Source organism: Rhinoraja longicauda, chromosome 30 (genome assembly GCF_053455715.1).
Source record: "Rhinoraja longicauda isolate Sanriku21f chromosome 30, sRhiLon1.1, whole genome shotgun sequence".
NCBI classification, from domain to species: Eukaryota; Metazoa; Chordata; class Chondrichthyes; order Rajiformes; family Arhynchobatidae; genus Rhinoraja; species Rhinoraja longicauda.
The window spans coordinates 10340420-10357535 of NC_135982.1; the positions used below are offsets into that span (position 1 = coordinate 10340420).

At 48.1% G+C, this 17116-nt stretch overlaps 1 protein-coding gene across 10 annotated transcripts in view; it reads left to right on the plus strand.

Moving 5' to 3' along the window:
- agrn (agrin) overlaps positions 1–17116 on the plus strand; it is a 519366-nt gene that overhangs the window by 433224 nt on the left and 69026 nt on the right. For all 10 annotated transcript variants that reach the window (XM_078425207.1, XM_078425208.1, XM_078425209.1 and 7 more), the window contains 5 exons: positions 267–431; positions 3416–3559; positions 5725–5849; positions 8861–8966; positions 15180–15554. In XM_078425207.1, the coding sequence (XP_078281333.1) occupies positions 267–431; positions 3416–3559; positions 5725–5849; positions 8861–8966; positions 15180–15554 (915 nt within the window). The remainder of the gene's footprint in view (positions 1–266; positions 432–3415; positions 3560–5724; positions 5850–8860; positions 8967–15179; positions 15555–17116) is intronic.

Below are 17116 nucleotides of genomic sequence, written 5' to 3' on the forward strand. Positions count from 1 at the left end.
GTCAGGATCGAACCTGAGTCTCCGGCGCTGCATTCGCTGTAAGGCAGCAACTCTACCGCTGCGCCACTGTGCCGCCCTCGGCTAATTGTAGGCTAATTGGCCCCTGTAGAAAATTATAAAGTTAGTGTTGCAGGATAGGGCTAGTGTGCGGGGTGAACGCTGGTCGGAGCAGACTCGGTGGGGTGGAAGGGCCTGCTTCCATGCTGTATCTCTAAAGTCCAAAGCAAATTCTAAATGCAAAATGTTTGTTCATGTGACATTTCCAGGCACCTGTGAGTGTAACCGGTACGGATCGTACAGTGAAACGTGTAGCCCCAACACCGGTCAGTGTTCCTGCAAACCGGGAGTGGGGGGTTTGAAGTGCGATCGTTGCGAACCTGGATTCTGGAATTTCCGGGGCATTGTCATCGATGAGAAGAGTGGATGCACCCGTAAGTGAAACTGTTACGCCCTTCCACCTACAGTCCTTCCACCTACAGCCCTTCCACCTACAACCCTTCCCCTAGTGTCATACATCACCCCTCTTCTCTCCTCACCTCACATACATTTGTCTTTTCATCTCTTGCCTTTGTCCAGCCATTTGTAAATCAATCTCCCCCTCCCCTATGTGCAGATGCCGGTTTAAACAGCCGACGATACACAAAAAGCTGGAGTAACTCAGCGGGACAGGCAGCATCTCTAGAGAGAAGGAATGGGTGATGTTTCAAGTCGAGACTGAAGAAGGGTCTCGACCCGAAACGTCACTCCATTCCTTCTCTCACGAGATGCTGCCTGTCCCGCTGAGTTACTCCAGCTTTTTGTGTCCATCCCCCTCCTCCATATTCACCTATTTACTTAGATGTCGATACAAGGAACTGCAGATGTTTACAAAAAAAGGCGCATTTGCTGGAGTAACTCAGCGGCTCAGGCAGCATCTCTGGTTGTCTGAGGAAGAGTCCCGACCCGAAACGTCACCTATCCATGTTGTCCAAAGATGCTGCCTGACCCAGTGAATTACTCCAGCACTTTGTGTCTTTTTTCCGACTATCATTTTCCTGACTTTGTCACGTCGCCACCTCTTATCCAGTTTTCTTCCCCCCTATTGCAATCAATCTGAAGAAGGGTCTCTACCCAAGACGTTGTCTGGCCATGTCCTCCAGACATGCTGCCAGGTCTGCTGAGTTACTCCAGCACTTTGTGTCTTTTTTTGTACGTTAGCATGCGCAGATCCTTGTCCTACAATACGATCTTTAGGGTTGTTGTGATCTGTCATGTAGAAGTCAGGAGTGGGGCATTTATAGGCTCCCTTCCCCCTGCCTTGTTGCCCATCTGTCCAACTGGATCGACTAATGCATCAGCTAACAGATCACTGGGCCACACACCTAGACAGTTGGGAAGCCACGTTACATGTGGGAGAGTGAGCAGAACATTGTTGGAACACACCTCAACACTTTGTTCTAACAAGGAAAGAGAAACTCTGAGCAAGGAGGAGTCTCTTGCCCAGAGTAGCGGAATGGAGGACTAGAGGACATAGGTTCAAGGTGAAGGGGAAAAGATTTAATAGGAATCTGAGGGGTAACTTTTTCACACATAGGGTGGTGGGTGTGTGGAACAAGCTGCCAGAGGAGGTAGTTGAGGCTGGGACTATCCCAACGTTTAAGAAACAGTTACACAGGTACGTGGATAGGACAGGTTTGGAGGGATATGGACCAAGCGCAGGCAGGTGGGACTAGTTTAGCTGGGACATGTTGGCCGGTGTGAGCAAGTTGGGCATAAGGGCCTGTTTCTACACTGTGTTACCCCACGACTATGACTAAATGTTTACTATTTTAAACAAAAATTTCAGGAGGTTGATACAAGGAACGGTAGATGCTGAAATCTTGAGTAAAACACAAGGTGTTGGATTAATTTAGGCAGCATCTGTGAAAGGAATGGGTAGGTGACATTTTGGCTCAGGCCCTTTCTTCAGACTGAGAAGGGTCCCTACGCAAAGCATTGCCTGGCCATTCCCTGCACTGATGCTGCCTGATGCACTGAGTTGCTCCAGCAGTACATGGGTTGACTAAAGTTCTGGAGGACCCAGCGGGTCAGGCAGCTTCTGAGTGAGCATCTACTCCATCAGTCTGAAGAAGAGTCCCAATCCAAAACGTCATCTGCCCATTCCCACCACAGATGCTACCTGACCCGTTGAGTTTTTCCGGCACTCTGTTTCTTTGCTCAAAATTACTGCATCTGAAGTTCCTTAAGTCTGGTTTAGTTCAGTTCATTGTCGCGTGTACCGAGGTACAGTGAAAAAGCTTTTCAATGCGTACTCTCCAGTCAGCAGAAAGACTATACATGATTATAATCAAGCCGTGGATGATTACAATCAATCACAGTGTACAGGTACAGAATAAAGGGAATAATTTTGTTAACTGGGAGTTCTTGAGAAGAGTGCGTGAATGGGAATAGCAGGTTTACAATCAAAGAAGGTCCACTTTAGTAGGTCACTAATGCCCATTACTTAATCTCAGGGATGAGGGAGCTCTCTCCAGAGAGGGTAGCAGGTAGAGCAGGTTGAAGCAGTCTCTGCATCCCAAATAAGGGAGGAAATGATCAGATGAAGATTGTGGTTCTTGATCAACATCCAGCGACATCCAAAGAAAGTTAAAGGAAGACCTTTCTTTCTTAGTGTGGGTGTCAGGGGTTATGGGGAGAAGGCAGGGGAATGGGGCTGAGATGGAAAGATAGATCACCCGTGATTGAATGGTGGAGTAGACTTAATGGGCTGAATGGCCTAATTCTGCTCCTATAATTTATGGCCCGGTGAGCCTTTGATAGGTTCAAATCCCTTTGAACATTAATAATTCACAACCAGTTAAAATTTGCTGAGCATTTTCTGTTCTGGATTGTACCACTATTAAAATATGGCATTGGTGAGTAATGGGGGTTAGTTTGTTTTATTTTAAATGTAACTAGACCAAGTTGGGCCCAAACCTCTCCTGCATTGGTGCAGCACCCTCTCACCCCCCCCCCCCCCTCCTCTCTCCCCACCCCCCCCCCATCCCCTCCCCCCCACTGCATCCCTCTCAACCCCCCTTCTCCTCCCCCCTCCCTCCACCCCCTCCCTCCCACCCTACTCCCTCCCTCCCTAGGAGATAGATTTAAACTTTAAAATGTGAATAACTTAAAAAATATAACACCGATTTCAATGAAACTTCTTCCATTAGCACCAATGGGACGACGGTGAGTAAGGTGGGCCTAAAATTGTTGCGCTATCGTGCACCAATTTTGGCTGTAGTTCAGGAACAAACAAACAAACGAGAGTTCTAGTATATAGATGATTATGTTTTAACTAAATCATAGTTAAGAGGGCGAATGCGAATTGCTGTTGTGCGCGGCTGATGCTGTGACGGTCCATGCAGTGACAGGCTTTGTTCCCCTCTTCCTCACGCAGCGTGTAACTGTGACTCGCTCGGTGCGGTCCGGGACGACTGTGAGCAGATGACGGGACTGTGTTCCTGCAAAGCCGGCATCAGCGGAATGAAGTGCAACCAGTGTCCCGATGGCACGGAACTGGGCCCCAACGGCTGTGATCAAGGTGACGGCACTGGCTAACGCAGAGAGGAAATCCCCGCTCGGCACCACGGCCGACGTGTTTGTCACATATGGAGTCATATAGTCACACGTCGGGGAAACAGGCCCTTCGGCCCAACTTGGCCCCCACCGCTCTCTGTGTCAAAAAACCTGCCCCGCGCTTCTCCTTTAAACATTCCCTCTCTCACCTTATAGATATGCCATCCAGTGTTGGATATCTCCACCCTGGGGAAAAGGTTCTGACTCTTTACCCCCAAAGATACTAGAGGAACAAGATGGACCACTCCGTTGAAATCCCCTATACTGAACTGTAGTACGCAAAGGAGCGCAACGTCTGCCATTTTAGTAGGCAAAACCCGCCGCTCGCAGTGTAATCAGTGTTTTGGGGGAACAGTATGTGTGATGATACCATTAAAATGCAGAATATATCTCATCTATCAATTCACAGATTTTTGTTATTTTTCTTTTTAAATGTTTCTGCAGGTTTCTGCCTGCTAAAATAGCACCGTGACATACTACGGTTTTTAGGGTTGAGTGGTCTATCTCGCTCCTCTAGTATCTTTGCTTTACCCTATCTGTATGAATCTATATGTAGAATCAACATGCTCCGTCTGCAGTAGTCCCACCTGCCTTCATTTGGCCCAATTTCCTCAAGTCCTATCTTATCCATGTACCTGTCCAAATGTTTTCTAAACATTGTGACAGTACATGCCTCAACTACCTCCTCCGGCAGTTCGTTCCATACACCTACCGACCTTTTATGTAAAGAAAGTTACCCCTCAAATTCCTATTAAATCTTCCCCCCCTCACCTTAAACCTATGTCCTCCGGTTCTTGATTCCCCTACTCTGGGTAAAAGACTGTGCATTTACCCTATCTAATCCTCTCATGATCCTATACTCCTCTCTAAAATCACCCGTCATCCTCCTGTGCTCCAAGGAATAAAATCCTAGTCTGCTCAACCTTTCCCTCAAAGTCAGACCCTCGAGTCCTGGCAACATCCTCGTAAATCTTCTCTGCACCCTTTCCAGCTTAAGAACCTGCGTGAATAACCATGGATGAAAATGTAGGTGGTCTGGTTAGCAAGTTTGCAGATGGATTGGAAATTGGCGGAGCTGCCATAGCAAAGAAGGTTGTCAAAGGATACAGTAGGATCGAGCCAGGCTGGAAATTTGGGTGGAGAAATGACAGATGCAGTTTAGTCTGGACAAGTTTGAGTTGTTGCAATCCCCTTGTTGAATTCAAGGGGAGGGTATAATGCAAGTGGCAGTCTGAGCTTCGATGCGCAGAGAGAACTTGAGGTACAAGTCTCGAGCACCTTGAAAGTGTACGGTACACCTGCCTTCATCGGTCGAGGTTTAGTTTAGAGATACAGCATGGAAACAGGCCCTTCGGCCCACCATGTCCCTTGTTGCTGATTAACTACCATAACCAAGTAACAGACCATCTGGCGGTCACTCCGTGAAGCAACGAGTTGTTTTCAGGTTTAAAGTTATTTTTGACAGCTAAAAATGCATTTTTGTTAATGCAAGCTAAAAATGGAGTATCATTGCACAAGTGTCGGTCGGACCAATTGCTTGTCAATGTCAATGGGCTCTCGCAGTGTAACCAGTGTTCTCAATGAGACAACGATGTCTGATTACTCTGGGGACACTCCTCATAACGAGAGTAGACTGGAAGTAAAATAATGAGAGACCAAGACAGGGCGGGCCATCATAGCCTTTTCCCCAGGGTAGATGTGTGTGTGTGAGACCAGAGGGCATAGATTTAAGGTGAGAGGGGGGAAAGGTTAAAGGAGATAGGAGATGTGCGGGACACGTTTTTTACACAGAGAGTGGTGGGTGTCTGAAACGCACGGCCAAAGGAAATGGTAGAAACAGTTGCAAAAGCAGCATTTATGAGGCATTTGGACAGACACGTGAACAGGTAAGGAATCGAGAGATATGGAATATGAGCAGGCAGGTGGGATTAGTTTAGATCGGCATCATGGTCGGTGTGTTTCAATGCCGTACAGTTCTGTGTTCCAGGTTCTATGTTCTTAGCCAGGATGGTTTCAGTACTCTGTGTGAGTGACCGCTGGGTTAATTTACTGCTCAATGATAAAAATCTTGGTGAGACTCAGAATGTGAATGAAGGGCGCTGAATAAGTTGCACTTCTACCTTTTCACAGATCCATCTGCATCCAGAACGTGTGCTGATCTTGTGTGTCAGTACGGAGCAACTTGTGTACAGGGTATTGGCCGAGCAGATTGTAAATGCCCTGCCCCCATCTGCCCAAAACATAAACAGGTTAAGGTAAGATCATCCCACCACATCCAGAGAGCAGTGGTGAACGACTATCTACCTCTTTGGTGACCCCCGGACTATCCTTGATCGGACTTTGCTGGCTTTACCGTGCACTAAACGTTATTCCCTTATCATGTACCTATACACTGTAGATGGATCGATTGTAACTGTGTATTAAGTTTGAGAATAAGGGGTAGGCCATTTAGAACGGAGATGAGGAAAAACCGTTTCACTCGGAGAGTTGTAAATCTGTGGAATTCTCTGCCTCATGAGGCAGTGGAGGCCAATTCTCTGGATGTCTTCAAGAGAGAGCTAGATAGAGCTCTTAATGATAGCGGAGTCAGGGGGTATGGGGAGAGGGCAGGAACGGGGTACTGATTGTGAATGGTCAGCCATGATCACATTGAATGGCGGTGCTGGCTCAATAAACAATAGGTGCAGGAGGAGGCCATTCTGCCCTTCGAGCCAGCACCACCATTCAATGTGATCATGGCTGATCATTCTCAATCAGTACCCCATTCCTGCCTTCTCCCCATACCCCCTGACTCCGCTATCCCTAAGAGCTCTATCTAGCTCTCTCTTGAAAGCACTCAGAGAATTGGCCTCCACTGCCTTCTGAGGCAGAGAATTCCACAGATTTACAACTCTCTGACTGTAAAAGTTTTTCTTCATCTCCATCACTGGGCCAAAATTCAGGATCTCCCGCCCTGACGACATTGTGGAAGCACACACACCCACCAATGGTGCGATCATGGTGGGAACAGCACCATCATGGACCAGTCTCACCCCGGTCACTCCATCTTCTCCCCCCTACACAAATGCAGAAAGACTTTTGCCCACGTTTCACGCTCTCAAATTGAATACAAAATGCGACCATTCTATGATCACCACTATCTCAGGGGTCCAACTCTGAGGTTAATTATTCAACATGTCTCGTTCACCATTACCAGGCACTTTGTAGTTGGCTCCATAACAAACTGTCCTGAATACATTCCTTGCATTTGTTGATGTAGCTATCCTTGCCAACTTGATTACCCCAACCTGCAGCAAGATGAGAATCTCTCATGGTGATTGCACTGTTCTTATTGCATGTCCATATTATATGTTGATTTATACTCTTTACTGCGGTGACTACTCTTTGGCGGTCTATAAACCACAGTGTCGAGAAGAAAAATGTAAAGGACTTGCAGAGACAAATATCCACACACAGGATAGTAAAGATATCACTGCTACATTGGCAGCACTCCAAAGCTCTCTGGTTTGACATGACATTCATTTAATGGGCTGGTAGAGCAGCTGCCTCACGGCACCAGAAACCCGAGTTCGATCCCAACCTCGGGTGCTGTCTGTGTGGCGTTTGCACGTTCTGCCTGTGGCCTCATGGGTTTCCTTCGGGTGCCCCGGCTTCCTCCCACATCCCAAAAACATGCGGCTGGAATCTGGAGCAACACAAAGTGGCTGAGGAACTCAGTAGGTCAGGCAGCATCTGTGGAGGAATGAATACATGACATTCGGGTCGGAGTTGTTTGGGTGTCACTGTATATAATGACCAAAAGCTAAAGCACCAGCGGCAGGGAGAACATTAGCTTCTATCACAAGGCAATATAAACTCATTTGTACATGACGTCAATCTGACCCCAGCTGGAGTATTGTATTGAAGATTACTGCTTATATATGAAAGCACACATTGGCCTTGGAAGAAGTATTGTGCAGTTTCACCAGAATACTACCAAGGCTTAAGTAATTCAATCTGGAGGACAAGATGCATGAAACTAGCTAGGTTTCCCTTGAGTTTTCAAAATTGATAAATATCAAAAGTAGATTTTAAGAAAGATAACAAATGCTTTAGGCTAAACATTTAATTGATTGATTGAAAGGTACAGCATGGAAACTGGACGTGTATATATATATATATATATATATATATACACAGATATATATGTGTATATGTATACACACATATATACACACACTGAGCTTTTTGTTATTGTTTATTGTCCACAGAGTATTAGGTGTCCATAGAGTATTATGTTTATATATCTGTACAAAGTATATATATATATATAAGAAAATAACTGCAGATGCTGGTACAAATCGATTTATTCACAAAATGCTGGAGTAACTCAGCAGGTCAGGCAGCATCTCGGGAGAGAAGGAATGGGTGACATTTCGGGTCGAGACCCTTCTTCCGATCTACTCCAGCATTTTGTGAATATATATATATATATATACACACACACACACACACACACACATATATATATATATATATATGAGTTGGAAAGAACTGCAGATGCTGGTTTAAATCGAAGATAGACACAAAATGCTGGAGTAACTCAGCGGGTCAGACAGCATCTCTGGAGAAAAGGAAGGAATGGGTGACGTTTCTGGTCGAGACCCTTCTTCAGACTTCAGAGATGCTGCCTATCCCGCTGAATTACTCCAGCATTTTGTGTCTACCTTCTATATATATACTGAAGCATTGGAGGCTGTAGCGTTTAATAGCCTGATGGCTGCAGGGGAGAAGCTGTTCCCGAACCTGGACGTTACAATGTTCAGGCTCCTATATCTTCTTCCTGATGGCAGGAGTGAAATGAAAGTGTTCAAATTTCACCGTATCTGTAATTAATTTAGCCTGCTGGAGCCCGAGTTGTCTTCTCATTTCAACGGCAACTCCAAGGGTAGGCAATAAAAGCTGATGATGTTCATCTCCAGTGACCGAATAAAAAACCTGGTTTTCATAAAATTGTTTCTCTATTCTGCTGTAGGATGTGGATTAGTTGGAAAATGTCCTGCCTGGTTTAGCTAGCTTTCTGTAGACTTTGGTATCAATCAATAGAAACCCCAGGTGGATGGTTGGAATTCGGTGCAAGCAATCGTGATCCCACTGGATCTTGGAACACAGGAGAGATTGTGCTTTGACCGTTCCCTGTTCTGGTATTTTATGTGCGCTGCTGGTGATGTTATGCTGATGACGATGTGTGTGAACTTTGCTCTTTCACCTCCTTGCACCTTGCCAGGTCTGCGGCTCGGACGGAATAGCCTACGCAAATGAGTGCCAGCTCAAAACTATCGCGTGTCGCCAGGGCACAACGATCACCATTGCACATCAAGGCCCTTGCCAAGGTAAGGCCATTAATCGAGCATGGTATGTTTAAGAACTCATTGCCACAGAGGGCTGTGGAGGCCAAGTCAGTGGATATTTTTACGGCAGAGATAGACAAATTGTTGATTAGAACGGGCGTCAAGGATTATGGGGAGAAGGCAAGAAAATGGGATTTGGAGGCAGAGATCAGCCATGATTGAATGGTGGATTAGACTAGATGGGCCGAATGGCCTAATTCTACTCCTATAACTTGTGAACATGTAATTTATAGAGATACAGCATGGACACAGGCCCTTCGGCCCACCGAATCCAAGCCAACCATTGATCCCTTGTTCACACAGATTCTATGTTATCCCACTTTTTCATCCATTCCCTACACTCAATTTTTCTGAGGCCAATTAACCCATGCCATTTTGGGATGTGGGAGGAAACAAGCACCCGGAGGAAACCCATGCAATCACAGGGGAGAACTTGTGAACTCCACACAGACAGCACCCGAGGTCAGGTTCGATCCCGGGTGCCTAGTGCTGTGAGGCAGCGGCTCGACCAGCTGGGCCACCGTGCTTGCATGGTATTTTAATTGAACTGTGAAAGGATCTGAGAGGAAGCACTGTGGAAAAGTGGTTGCCATGGAAATGTGGATCTTCCTTTGTGCATTTATTTCCCAAGTGGGCAGACAAGGACTTGCAAAGCTGAAAGGCTTTCTCCTAACAATGGGGTCACGGTTGTGGGGCATGTAGAATTCAGAGCGAAGCCATTCTGTGGTAGGAAAAGAACCAGGAAAGTGATATTACTGATTAATGCTTCACTCCTGAGTGGAATCATTTGATATTCTGCAGGTTTTATGCAGTTTTTCCAAAAGTATTTGTTCTCTTGAGTTTGTCACCTAACAGACTTTGCTCTTTCCATTGAAGATGTAGTTTCTTCATCCCCCGTTAATAAAACCGTCCCTACAGCACCTGGGCAGTGATCTGGAGTTCAGATTCACGGTTCATTACGTGACAGAGAAAGCACTATTGAACTATTGAACTACTCCTTTAAACCTGTGTAGGAAAATAACTGCAGATGCTGGTACAAATCGAAGGTATCACAAAATGCCGGAGTAACTCAGCGGGTCAGGCAGCATCTCAGGAGCGAGGGAATGGGTGACGTTTCGGGTCGAGACCCTTCTTCAGACTGATGTCAGGGGAGGGGGAGATGAGAATGTGGTAAGAACAGCGTGGGCGTTGGATGATGTTAGCTGACTCTTTCAGGCAGCGCTTCCTATAGACTTCCTATTGATGGTGGGAAGGTCAGTATCCTTGAGGAACTGGCGAATGGCCGCCATTTTCTTCAGTCTTCTTTGTTCCCGAGCATCCGAGGAACTGAATAGACTCTGTACCCTCATCTGTAGCGCTAATGATTAAAGATAGACACAAAAAGCTGGAGTAACTCAGTGAGTCAGGCAGCATCTCTGGAGAAAAGGAATAGGTGATGTTTCAGGTCGAGACCCTTCTTCAGACTGAGACTGGGGGCTAATGATTACATACGGTGCAACTACACTTATACCAAAACATCTTGTCAACTGTGGAAATTTGTCCTCTTGGGCATTTCTTCGGGTCCTGAGCTATTTCCTCCAGTTGTTTTGAGCACAACATCTGCTGAGTTATTCAATGAATGGTGTGCAGGACATTGCTGGAGAGAATGCCCAGTGAATTCCACCAGCTGCCTTCTGGCCGTCTCCCGCCTGTGAATTAAGATGTTGTCATTTCCTCCTTGTCCCTTCTGAGACGTGCTGCCGGGGCTAATGAATCTCATCTGCAGCTGTTTGCCCGGGAATTTGAATTGGGAGTGCATTCCAAAGCTAAAATGTGTCCTGGGTTTGGAAAGCCTTCGCGACCATGTCAGTGGAAGTCCACATGCTTCGCAGCCGACATCGGAAATATATCATGCACGCTCAGGAATGCGTTCCCAGCACGCTCAATGCCTTGTGCAGATGTCCCTTCACTGACCTCGGGCGGCACGGCGGTGCAGCGGTAGAGTTGCTGCCTCACAGTGCCAGAGACCCGGGTTCCATCCTGACTCCTGGTGCTTATCTGTATGGTGTTCGCACGTTCTCCCCGTGACTTGCACTTGGGTTTTCTCCGGGTGCTCCGGTTTCCTCCCACACTCCAAAGACGTGCAGGTTTGTAGATTAATTGGCTTTGGTAAAAATTTTAATTGTCCCTCGTGTGTCGGATAGTGCTCGTGTACGGGGTGATCGTTGGTCAGTGGGGACCCGGTGGGCCGAAGGGCCTGTTCCAACACTATAACTTTCAACCAAAGTAAAGGACTGCAGATTGTCCGAAGGGCAGCAGCCCCATGGGAGTACCCACAGCTCCAGTGGCCCAGACACTGACCCTTGTCAAGTGTGGCCATGGAGGCAGCAGCCCCATGGCGTACCACAGCTCCAGTGGCCCAGACACTGACCCTTGTCAAGTGTGGCCATGGAGGCAGCAGCCCCAGGGCGTACCCACAGCTCCAGTGGCCCAGACACTGACCCTTGTCAAGTGTGGCCATGGAGGAGGGGGCCACATCCTTCTGTCCTCCACGCATTATAGTTATCGATGCAGCAAACCATTCCTTGTGTCTTTATAAGGCAGAGGTAGATAGATTCTTGATTAGTACGGGTGTCAGAGGTTCTGGGGAGAAGGCAGGAGAATGGGATGAGGAGGGAGAGAATGATCAGCCCTGATTGATTGGCAGAATAGACTTGATGGGCCGAGTGGCCTAATTCTTCTCCTATCGCATGACCTTATAACCTCCTTGTTTTGATGGTCACATTTGTGTAAGCAGCAGGAGGTGTAGTTATTGTTGCTTTTAGGCTGGCCTGTCTTTTCCCCTGTTCTGAGAGCCTTTACACGGGCCAGTGACTGTGATATTGGTGTATAATCCTTTATTGATTGGTGACCATCTACACCACTGCACCTCATATGAACGGCATTAAGTGTGACAAATGTTACTGTTTACCAGAATGCTGCCTGGATTAGAGGGTTTTAGCTGTGAGGAGAGATCGGTCACGCTTGGATTGTTTTGCTCTGGAGCATCAGAGGCTGTGGGGAGACCTGATAGAAGTATATGAATCTTATATAAATGACTGAATATAAGCATAAATGACTGGTTAGCACGCAACAGAAACTTTTCACTGTACCCCGGTGCACGTGACAATAAACTCAACTGTAAAATGGTGAGAGGCATAAATAGGGCTGATGGTTTCAACCTTTTTCCCAGAGTGGAGATGGCAAAGTCTAGAGGACAGAGCTATAAGCTGAGAAGTTTAAAGGAGAGATGTGCAGGGCAAACTTGCCCCTGGTGGGTGCCAGGGGTGATGATGGAGACAGCTACGACAGTGGTATTTAAGGGGCACTAGGACTGGCACATGCAAATGCAGGGGAAGGGGTCGGGATATGGATCACATGAAGGCAGATGAGATTAGTTCCACGTGGCAACGTGTTTGGTGTGGACGTTGTAGGCTGCAGGGCCTGTTCCTGTGCTGTACTGTTGCTGTACAGTGAAGAAAGCAAATGGTATGTTAGCATTCATAGCAAGAGGATTTGAGTATAGGAGCAGGGAGGTTCTGCTGCAGTTGTACAGGGCCTTGGTGAGACCGCACCTGGAGTATTGTGTACAGTTTTAGTCTCCTAATCTGAGGAAAGACATTCTAGCCTTAGAGGGAGTACAGAGAAGGTTCACCAGATTGATCCCTGGGATGGCAGGACTTTCATATGAAGAAAGACTGGATAGACTAGGCTTATACTCGCTGGAATTTAGAAGACTGAGGGGGGATCTTATAGAAACATATAAAATTCTTAAGGGGCTGGAGAGGCTAGATGCGGGAAGATTGTTCCCGATGTTGGGGAAGTCCAGAACCAGGGGTCACAGCTTAAGGATAAGGGAGAAGTCTTTTAGGACCGAGATGAGAAAACATTTCTTCACACAGAGAGTGGTGAGTCTGCGGAACTCTCTGCCACAGAAGGTAGTTGAGGCCAGTTCATTGGCTATATTTAAGAGGGAGTTAGATGTGGCCCTTGTGGCTAAAGGGATCAGGGGGTATGGAGAGAAGGCAGGTACAGGTTACTGAGCTGGATGATCAGCCATGATCATATTGAATGGCGGTGCAGGCTCGAAAGGCCGAATGGCCTACTCCTGCACCTATTTTCTATGTTTCTATGTGTGATTCACTGAATATTACACCAGGCTCAGCAAAACTGAAGGAAATAATTGTGTATCCAAGGCAACTGTTGTGAAATGTCGGCTTATAAAATACAGTTGCATCAAAATAAAATGATTATATTCACAATCATTATTACATTATGGTCAGCAGATATGTGTTGTTGGTGCCATGAAAACTGATTTGAATCTCTCCTGTGGAATAGTCAATAGAAGAACTCTCTAATATGACTCAGTGCCACATAGTAACACCCAGTTCACATGTTTGGTAGAAACAAGGAACTGCGACTGCTACTTTACAAAAGAAGACACAAACTGCTGGAGTAACTCAACAGACCAGGGAACATCTCCGGAGAATGTGAATAAATGACATTTCGGGTCGGGACATCCGAATAAGAGTCCCAACATGAAACGGGGCCTATCCATGTTCTCCAGAGATGCTGCCTGACCCATTCAGTTACTCCAGCACGTTGTGTCTTTTTTTCAACAATCACTTGCCTGACTTTTTGGATCGGGACTCTTCACCAGGCTGATAACACGGGAAGGGTGAAAGAGAGCTGTACGAGAGGGTAGGGGCAGAACAAAGCCTGGCAGGTAATAGGCCGACACAGGCGATGAGGATTATTCGATCGATAGATGGCTGCACAAAGGTCAGGGATGAAAGGACAGAAGATTTGAGACTAAAGGATTGAAGAATGATGAATTGCGAAGCTAGAGGAAGGAATGCAGATGGAAGAGGGGGGGGGGGGGGGTTGAGGAATAGGTGGGACACAAGGGAGGAGGAGAGAGATTATGTGGGGGAAGAAGGGAAAGGTCTTTGTCGTTTGGGTCTGTAGGTCTTTGTTTTTTTTTCTCTGATTTCGGTCAAGGCATAAACTGGGGTTTCTTGGTTTGCTCCTACATCCACAGGAGGGTGTGCTCTAGGCAGCAATACCAACACAACATTTCACAAAGCATCACTTGGGCAGAGTGACAGAGGGGCCAGTGAGGGCCAGTCGAACGCAACCATGCCATTTGTTGAGGACATTAGCGAGCAAAATAATAGATGCTTTGGAGATGTGCGTGCATGTCCCTCTGCTGTCCTGGGAGCTTTTACATGGGCTGCTGGCTACTTCATTGATGTATGATTGCAAAATAATTTCAAACCATCTGCTCCTCTATACTTCCTATTCCCTGCATTAAATATTCAGCTTCATGGAGTTAAAAACCAAACGTTGGAAGATTTACGCTTGCATAAGTTAAATATTCTCACGGAATGATAAAATCCTGAAACAGATTCAATCCCAAAGATGTGCAGGTTTGTAGGATCATTGGCTTCTGTGAATGACCCCGAGTGTGTAGGATGTGAAAGTGAGATAACGTAGAACTAGTCTCCGGGTGATCTGTGTAAGAAAATAACTGCAGATGCTGGTACATATCGAAGGTATTTATTCACAGAGTGCTGGAGTAACTCAGCAGGTCAGGCAGCATCTCAGGAGAGAAGGAATGGGTGACGTTTCGGGTCGAGACCCTTCTTCAGACTGATGAGGGTCTGAAGAAGGGTCTCGACCCGAAACATCACCCATTCCTTCTCTCCTGAGATGCTGCCTGACCTACTGAGTTACTCCAGCACTCTGTGAATAAATACCTCTGGGTGATCAGTGGTCTGCATGGTCTCAGTGGTCAGTTTCCATGGTTTTTCTCTAAACCAAACTGAAGAGCTCTGTGCAGTCATGACTTTAAAACACTTACGGCTCTTTTAAACAAAACACAAAGTGCTGGAGTAACTCAGCAAGTCAGGCAGCATCTGCGGACAGAAATAGACAGACGACATTTCGGATTGTGACCCTTTGTCACTGCTCTTTTAAGAAGGGTTGCCCAGGCAGTGGATCTGATGCTTAAGTCTGTAGAAGGGTCTTGATCCGAAAAACGTCCAGAGATGTTGCCTTTCCCACTGCGTTACTCCAGCATTTAGTGTCTATCTCAAGTGTAACATGTTGTATTTTGCTTGCTGCTCTAAGTATACCTCTGTAACTCAATGGAAACCATCTTATGCCCCTCTACAGGAGCCACACCATTCACCAGCAATGACGGTCAGACAACCCCATGGCCAAATGCATCCCCAGCACCACTCACACCTTCCCCGGAAGGAGATACCAGCCTGCCCATCCGGATTGAGAAGATGGACTCAGTAAACCTCGAAGCAAAGATTCCTCCCTTTCCCACCGCGTGGCCCACCCACACGATGAGGCCGCGGCTCCAACTGAAGACGCCCATGGTTACCGGAGGACCTGCCGTCACGGGCTACCCTGCCACCGCCCGGCCCGCGACCCCGCAGGTTCCCTCCGAGCCCCCCGATCTATCGGGCAGCGGGGACTTCAGCGGGGACACCGATCTGGAAGCGAGCGGCGATCTGGAAGCGAGCGGAGGGGAAGCTTTGGGTAACGTGATCTCAGTACCTTTAGTGAAATGAGTCAGGTGGGCCCGAGGGCCCTTGATCATAATACACTTCGGAGTGTGTCCCGGAATTATTGCATTGAATTGAATACGTTATTGTCACATGTGACAAGCCACAGAGAAATTCCTTGCCTGAATACCCAATGCAAATAGCTGCTCATAAAGGGGGCTTGCACAGTTACATATTCCCCCCCACGCCGGGTCCTCCATTGTTCTTCCCCTCCCCCCCCCCCTCACTGTGGTCCTCCCACGCCGGGTCCTCCATTGTTCTTCCCCCCCCTCACTGGGGTCCCCCCACTCCACTGTTCTTCCCCCCCCTCCCTCACCGCGGTCCTCCCACGCCGGGTCCTCCATTGTTCTTCTCCCCCCCCCCCCCCCCCTCACTGCAGTCCCCCCACACCAGTTCCTCCATTGTTCTTCCCCCCCCCCCCCCCCCTCACTGCGGTCCCCCCACACCGGGTCCTCCACTGTTCTTCCCCCCCCCTCACTGCGGTCCCCCCACGCCGGGTCCTCCATTGTTCTTCCCCCTCACTGTGGTCCCCCCCACACCGGGTCCTCCATTGTTCTTAACCCCCCCCACTCCCTCACTGTGGTCCCCCCCACACCGGGTCCTCCACTGTTCTTCCCCCCCCTCACTGTGGTCCCCCCCACACCGGGTCCTCCATTGTTCCCCCCCCCCCTCACTGCGGTCCCCCCACACCGGGTCCTCCATTGTTCTTCCCCCCCCCCCCCCTCCCTCACTGTGGTACCCCCCACACCGGGTCCTCCACTGTTCTTTCCCCCCCCCCTCACTGTGGTCCCCCCACGCCGGGTCCTCCTTTGTTTCTCCCCTCGGCAGCGGCGTCCTCACTTCCACCGTGCCAATATCAAGCGTCACACTGACCTCTCCATTACCGCTGCCGCGTCCTCTCGGTGGCACCGACCCAGGCCCCGGCCGCAGGCTCCGTCGACCCAGGCACGGATGGCCGCGGGCTTCGTCGACCCTCGAGGCTCCACCTCCAACTCACGAGGCTCCAGCCCGCGAGGCACCGGCCTTGGCTTCTCGGCGGCACCTCCGGATGGGGCCGAAGCACCTCAGGGCGGCGGTAGAGTAGCTGCCTCACAGCGCCAGAGGCCCAGGTTCGATCCTGACTACTGGTGCTATCTGTATGGAGTTTGCATGTTCTCCCCGTGGCCTGAGTGGGTTTTCTCTGGGATCTTCGGTTTCCTCCCACACTCCCAAGACTTACAGGGGTTTGTCAGTTAATTGGCTTGGTATGAATGTAAATTGTCCCAAGTGTATGTGGGATAGTATTAACGTGTGGGGATCGCTGGTCGGTGCGGCGTCTCTGTGGGCTGAAGGGCCTGTTTCCGCGTTGTATCTCTAAATTAAACTAAACATAAGGGGGAGGTTAATCAACTGGAGTCAGCTTTTGGAGGAAAGGTTTGATTTAGTGCTACCATGTAATTTATTTCCTGTTATGTATTGGCCGGAGCAATAACAACATGGAGTAAGTATTTCTTCAGTAATTTACTCATTAACCTCCGACAATATTTACCACTCTAA